We start from the raw sequence: 7,500 nt of genomic DNA, 5'->3' as shown, positions 1-7,500 counted from the left end.
TTCTCTCTCTCTCTCTCTCTCTCTCTCTCTCTCTCTCTCTCTCTCTCTCTCTCTCTCTCTCTCTCTCTCTCTCTCTCTCTCTCTCTCTCTCTCTCTCTCTCTCTCTCTCTCTCTCTCTCTCTCTCGCTCTCTCTCTCTCTCTCTCTCTTTGCTGCGGTCTTCACTCTTGACAGTTTTATTTACCTGGAAGGATCACTGTCAACGGCTTCGGCTGGGAGGAGGAATCAGAAAAACACATCAACCAATTAGTGAAATCCTCAGATCCAAAATGGTGTAAAGAATCGAGACCGCTGCTTTACACGGCTGTCATTGGATCAGAAATACTAAAGACTCTAGTAGAAAAACAACAACCACTGTTCATGAAACTACATCCATTTACTCAGTATTGAGCCTGTTGCCTTATAAATAATACAACAAATATACATCTTCCAAAAACCCTCTCATTTATTTATGAAACGTTATTTTTAGTTACTGTATAACTGTCTGGTATAAACATACTGCGTTTATAACTTTATTGTAACTTTTTTTCAATGTAATTACAATATACTAACAAAATCTTTTATAATTCTATTATATTTGAAGACTTTGGCGATCTGAACTATATTATCAACAAAAGAATCTTTAAATAATATCACACGAAACAATCGATAGAACTGTGCTAAAGTGAACAAACCCTGTATTCAAACTTGGCTAATACATTTCATTATGCATCGGCTCTCGTGGTTAACAACGCCTTCAACAGGGTCGATGCTAGCGAACCCGTTCAATCTGCTGTAACACAGTGATTCAGCGCTAAATATAGGGTTTTAAAATGCAATAGGAGCCTTGGAATCCAGACAGCACCGGTGGGAGATCACATATCTACACTGAAACTTGCTGTACTGTTTCTTGGCGTGTTATGTCCCATGGAAATGCATATGGAGTCGTGCGAGACAGCTGGCATCAAAACGATAGATGCTGGATGATTCGTTTTCTGTTTTAAAATATATATAATTTGAAAGAAAAGCCAAAACATATTATAAAGCTTCTGCACATACGAACAGACGGCCCAATGATTCTTATCCATGCACATTAACTCATTTGAACATTAATATTATGGGCTGATGCTGATTAAGTTACGCAGCTTGTGTGTGTGTGTGTGTGTGTGTGTGTGTGTGTGTGTGTGTGTGTGTGTTTGGGGGTGGGGGGGTGGGGGGGGGGGGGGGGGGCAGATACAAAACAAGGCAATACGTTTTGGTCACATTGATGCCTTGAAACAGGGTCAGGCTGCAAACAATGTGGGGAACCCCCTGGGCTCCAGACTGGTGGTGGAGACGTTGTGGTGGTAGCGGAGGCAGGGCGAGCTGCGATCGGACGTTACCTTTTTGTATGGCATCGTGTAGAATGTCGTGCTTGGCTTGGAGTTTGGAGGTTAGGGAACTGCTGGTCAGGAACTCCTTCACTTTCTGAAGAAAGAGGAACCGACCATGTTCAACCAACTAGCTATCGAAAGGCTTGGTTGCACGTTTGTTGTGTGGAAGAACCCTATTTCGAAAACAAAATCTTTCGTGGTCTGGCTGCTAATTTCTTTACTAACATTACGCACGTATTTAACAAAGCATTCCCTTTCTTCCCCAAATCTTTTTTTTTTTTTTATCACACTGCCAAAGCTGAGCGGCCAAGAATATAAATTCAAGTGAAAAATAAAAGTCTTGCTATCTATTTGAGATAGTGAGAGTTTCTTTCACTATCAAATCACATCTCTATAACGTTTAGTCCTGTCCTTCCCTGAATTGTGTTTTACTAGCAAAAACATCACATTTACAGTATCTTCACACGTAGTCTTTAAAAATAACAGAACACAAATTGTTTGATAAAATGAAAAACCAAAATCCCAACTGTCAAATCCCAGCGAACCAAAAGCGCTGCATCACCGTGAAGTAGTAGCTCTCCGTCTCTTGCTGATTGGCCCGGCGCTTGGCAAGCGTCACCTTGAAGGCGGTGCCTACTCCCGGGAGCTCATGTGATAGGCTGCTGGTTAGGTCAGGGGCGGGGTTAGATTCACTATCACACATGGTGTCCAGCAGGGAAGTCAAAGTGGCCTTCAGTGTTTTGCTGACCTGAGAAAGGCAATACCCAAAACACAAGAGTCACACTGTGCAAAAAACAAAGGCGTGAAACGTTGAACACACTTGAGACTCAAGGGCGAGGGCTAAACTGGAGTGTGTGAACGTAATTGTCTCACCTCCTCAGTCTCCAAGGTAACAGAGGCTAAGCGAGATTGTAGCTGTTGGAACCTGGTCTCCAGCTCGTACCTCACCTGGCTCTCCGCACTCACCTCGCACACCTGTGGCACACACACACACACACACACACACACACACACACACACACACACACACACACACACACACACACACACACACACACACACACACACAGCATGTATAATAGTGGGTGTATCTTTTTGACCTTGTGGGGGGGTTGGCTGTAGCATGTGATAGATGAAGGGAAGGTTAGCATTAAGCATTTAGCGTTACCTGCTCTCCCTCGCGGGGGTGGTCGGTGAAGTTACTGTTTAGCATTAACCCATTAGCATGTAGCACCTTGTGTTCACCCTCTTGGGGATGGTAGCTGAAATTAGCCATTAGCATGTAGCATGTAGCATCACCTGGTCCCCCTCGTGGGGGCTTTAGCTGAGGTTAGCCCTTAGCTTGTAGCATCACCCTTATCATGTAGCCTCACCTGGTCCCCCTTGTGGGGGTGGTAGCTAAATGTAGCCCTTAGCATGTAGCAACACCCTTAGCATGTAGCCTCACCTGGTCCCCCTCCTGGGGGTGGCAGCTGAAGTTAACCCTTAGCAGTTAGCATGTAGCGCCACCTGGTCCCCCTCGTGGGGGTGGTAGGTGAAGTTAGCCCTTAGCATGTATGCTACATGCTAAGGGCTAACTTCACCTACCACCCCCACGAGGGGGACCAGGTGAGGCTACTAGCATTACCTGGTCCCCCTCGTGGGGGTGGTAGCTGAAGTTAGCGTTTGGCATCACCCTTAGCATGTAGCCTCACCTGGTCCCCCTCGTGGGGGTGGTAGCTGAAGCGGAAGGGCAGGCAGAAGGAGGCGTCGTGCTGCTGCATCAGGCCGTCACGGTCACCGCCCTGGTCCAGCGAGGTCACCGCCGCCTCCAGCTGCTTTAGCCCCGCCTCCTCCGTCTTCTGGACACGCCCCCTGCTGGTCAGGTAGCACCGCATCAGCCGCTCCACGGACTGGTGGAAGCCCAGGTCACAGCACTAGGGGAGGGGGGGAAGAGAGAGAGAGAGAGAGAGAGAGAGAGAGAGAGAGAGAGAGAGAGAGAGAGAGAGAGAGAGAGAGAGAGAAAGAGAGAGAGAGAAAGAGAGAGAGAGAGATGCGTATGGTATTTTCGAAAGTGTTCTACTCATCTTCAGTCAGGTCTCATACCGTCTCCATATATATATATATATGTGTGTGTGTGTGTGTGTGTGTGTGTGTGTGTGTGTGTGTGTGTGTGTGTGTGTGTGTGTGTGTGTGTGTGTGTGTGTGTGTGTGTGTGTGTGTGTGTGTGTGTGTGTGTGTGTGTGTGTGTGTTCTCTCACGTCTATGAGCGTGCACACGTCCTGCAGGTAGTATTTGTTCATGGCGGCGTTGGCGGCGGCCAGGTTCAGCAGGTAGTCGTTCCGGGCCTTGGTGCACTTCAGCTGGGTCTCCTGCACCCTGCCGTGCCTCTACACACACACACACACACACACACACACACACACACACACACACACACACACAAACACACGCACACGCACACACAAACACAGACATGCACACAAACACACATGGGCAGACACACACACACACACACACACACACACACACACACACACACACACACACACACACAAACACACGCACACGCACACACAAACACAGACATGCACACAAACACACATGGGCAGACACACACACACACACACACACACACACAAACACGCAGGTACAGACACACACACACACACACACACACACACACACACACACACACACACACACACACACACAGACACACACACATTTACAAACACACACACATAAACAAACACACACACACACACACAGAAAGACACGCACGCACACGTGTTTATAGACACAAAAACACATACATGCACAGAAAGACATACACGCGCACACACACACAGAGAATAAAGTTTAACGCATTATGCGGTATTATGCCATAAATAAAACTAAATATGGGTAAATCATCCCTTAAATCAGATCAAATGTCACACACACACAGGTCACACCTAACACAGGCCCGATCGTGTGTGCACTTCAATGTATGCACACTCACACACACACACACACACACACCAAACAACCACATCATACACACACACACACACACCAAACAACCACACCATACACGCACATTTCTACCTTTTCCATGAGTCTCTCTATCTTTTTGACAGAGCTCCGTCTGGGGCCAGTTGATTGGCCAAGGCTCAGGTCAGCTGACTTGCCGGTGTGTCTCTCCTCCAATCGCTCGGCTTCCTTCAGTTTTCCCTCCGCTGCCATGCAGTCTGTGTGGTACTGGTTGTACGTCTTCAGCGCCTTGATCAGAGAAGAATCGACACCACAATCACCAACCACATCAATATGTAATGCGCCTGAAAGGCCATTCACAAAAACATTATCACCCTTGTTTGAAATCATTTTCCGTATGATAGTATTTGTGATAACCCTTCACGGATCAGGGTTGGGGCTAGGGTCAAATAAGTGAACTGTTAATTAACTGTTTGTTAATGCATTAAATAATGTAAATAATGAATTGTTAATGAATGTAACCTTGTTTTCAAGTGCCACCATATTTATTTTGCAATCGGTTATATATTCACCATTATGTCGCCAAGTTATTTTATTTATGATGTGTTATTTATAAATTGAGCCAACCGTCTGCAGTTCTGTGGTGACTTTCAGCAGCTCGTCCTGCATCTGGACTCCCACCTCTTTGCTCTGCAGGGGAATCAGTTTCAAAATAGTTAAAGGTACATCGTCATCGTCATCGTCATCCGCTTATCCGGGGTCGGGTCGCGGGGGGAGCAGCTCAAGCAGGGGGCCCCAGACTTCCCTTTCCCGGGCCACATTGACCAGCTCTGACGGGGGGATCCCGAGGCGTTCCCAGGCCAGTGTTGAGATATAATCTCTATCTCTCCACCTAGTCCTGGGTCTTCCCCGAGGTCTCCTCCCCACTGGACGTGCCTGAAACACCTCCCAAGGAAGGCGCCCAGTGGGCATCCTTATCAGATGCCCGAACCACCTCAGCTGACTCCTTTCTAAGTAAAGGAGCAGCGGCTCTAATCCGAGTTCCTCACGGATGGCTGAGCTTCTCACCCTATCCCTAAGGGAGACGCCAGCCACCCTTCTGAGAAAACTCATCTCGGCTGCTTGTACCCGCGATCTCGTCCTTTCGGTCATCACCCAGCCTTCATGACCATAGGTGATGATAGGAACGAAGATCGACCGGTAGATCGAGAGCTTTGCCTTGCGGCTCAGCTCTCTTTTCGTTACAACGGTGCGGGAAAGCGAACGCAATACCGCCCCCGCTGCTCCGATTCTCCGGCCAATCTCAGGCTCCATAGTACCCTCAATCGCGAACAAGACCCCGAGGTACTTGAACTCCTTCACTTGGGCTAAGGACTCATTTCCTACCCGGAGTAAGCAATCCACCGGTTTCCTGCTAAGAGTCATGGCCTCAGATTTAGCGGTGCTGATCCTCATCCCAGCCGCTTCACACTCGGCCGCCAGCCGATCCAGTGAGTGCTGAAGGTCACAGGCCGATGATCCAATGAGGACCACATCATCTGCAAAAAGCAGTGACGAGATCCTCAGACCACCGAACTGCAACCCCTCCCCACCACGACTACGCCTCGATATCCTGTCCATGTATATCACAAACGGGATTGGTGACAAGGCGCAGCCCTGGCGGAGACCAGCACCCACTGAGAACGAAACTGACTGGCTGCCGAGAACACGAACACAGCTCTCGCTTTGGGAGAGCTGTGTTCACACTGTTAAAGGTACAGTGTGAAGGATTTAGTGCCATCTAGAGGTGAGGTTTCAGATTGCAGAAATATTCAAGTATAAACAATACAAACAAATAATAACCATAAACCCATCTTCAGGCCATGTGGAAGATGTTTCTAGTATAATTTTATTGTATCTGCCTATTGGTTGGTGCTTTCTTTCTCATTTAATGGTTGACGTTTGGAGCTGATCATCAGAATGTTAATGATCCCCCCCTAGCCTGATTAGGATCATACTGCTCACTCCCTTTATTGTTCTTTATTCAAGATACCTCCAGCTGCAGTCCTACTATATCACCTGCACCCTTATGTAAATGTACCTGCGCAGCACCTATACGCTTCCTAATTGAACCGTTGCTGTTCATCATTGTGTGTTCTGTGTTCGAACTACACATGCTTTTTGTTTAGCCTCAGCATTTAGATGCACCATCCCGCTGGCATACACTAAGCTACTCCCTGCTTTATTTAGCTCCACTGCCTTTCGTGTTCGACGCTGTTCCGTGAACGGAACAACACTGAGGGACAGTGTATTGCTTATCCGAATGTGTCACTGTTGTTCCACTCATTCTCAACACCAAAAGGCAGCGGCGCTAAATAAAGCAGGAAGCAGCTAAATGTATGCCAGTTGGTCCAGGCTGAATACATCCATCTTGGCAGGGGGGGCTGCCCAGTGGGAATCTAAGCCCTAACCCTGGCAGCGCTCAGGCTACGCTCTACCTGTTGGTAGCTCGACAGCTACCAGCAGAAACAAGGCAACACACTTGCATGCACACGTTGACAGCAGTAGAGGTCCATGAACAACATGGTCCCAAATGAGTGCTCCTGTCTTGCCGGGGGGGGAGACAGCGTGGGGTCTTAACAGCTAGCTGTGTGCTCGTATATGCTAACAGCCTAGCTAGTGGTATGCTCACAGCGGGGCGGGGCGGGGAGGGGGGATAAACAGTTACAGCCTAACAAGCAGGATGTTTGCCGCAGGGGGGGCTAAACAGCTAACGGCCGAGCCAGCGGTATACTCGTAGTGAAGGGGGGGGCTAAAACACTAACGACCAAACTAGCTATATGCTCGTAGTGAGGGTGGTGGGGGTATACAGCTAAAGGCTGCTATACACTGGCCCAACCATTTGCCATCTGCAACGTTTGTGAAGACTCGGACGAGTTCGGGAACAAAATCTGTTCTGTGTGTTCAGCTGTGTCGGAAGCTTTTGGTGTCTGGTCCGATTCAACATGCAAAGTCTGAGAGCGTTGGCGTCTGAGGCTCAGAGCCTCTGATTGGTAACCAGCGAATCGGCAGGGTGTGTGCGAAGGGGCGGACTAGAGCTACGAGACTAGCGCCACCCGGTGTTAAGGAGACGTATGTCATCGCGCGCAGAGCGTTCACGCTGCTGTGTTCTTGGCAGTCGTCTATGAGGTGTGTTTCATTGCAACTCTTCCGCC

The 7,500-nt window shown here is 48.4% G+C and overlaps 1 protein-coding gene across 1 annotated transcript in view; it reads right to left on the bottom strand.

The window, feature by feature from the left end:
* arhgap4b (Rho GTPase activating protein 4b) overlaps window positions 1-7,500 on the bottom strand; it is a 29,631-nt gene that overhangs the window by 11,142 nt on the left and 10,989 nt on the right. The window contains exons 5-12 of the mRNA XM_030353327.1: window positions 4,934-4,996; window positions 4,421-4,594; window positions 3,592-3,720; window positions 3,046-3,267; window positions 2,225-2,326; window positions 1,914-2,099; window positions 1,361-1,445; window positions 184-211 (exon numbers count right to left, since the gene is read on the bottom strand). Of these exons, the coding sequence (XP_030209187.1) occupies window positions 184-211; window positions 1,361-1,445; window positions 1,914-2,099; window positions 2,225-2,326; window positions 3,046-3,267; window positions 3,592-3,720; window positions 4,421-4,594; window positions 4,934-4,996 (989 nt within the window). The remainder of the gene's footprint in view (window positions 1-183; window positions 212-1,360; window positions 1,446-1,913; window positions 2,100-2,224; window positions 2,327-3,045; window positions 3,268-3,591; window positions 3,721-4,420; window positions 4,595-4,933; window positions 4,997-7,500) is intronic.

This window comes from Gadus morhua, chromosome 1, assembly GCF_902167405.1.
Source record: "Gadus morhua chromosome 1, gadMor3.0, whole genome shotgun sequence".
Classification (NCBI taxonomy): domain Eukaryota; kingdom Metazoa; phylum Chordata; class Actinopteri; order Gadiformes; family Gadidae; genus Gadus; species Gadus morhua.
The sequence above is the reverse complement of the archived record's forward strand: the minus strand, read 5'-3'. Positions and strand labels throughout refer to the sequence as shown.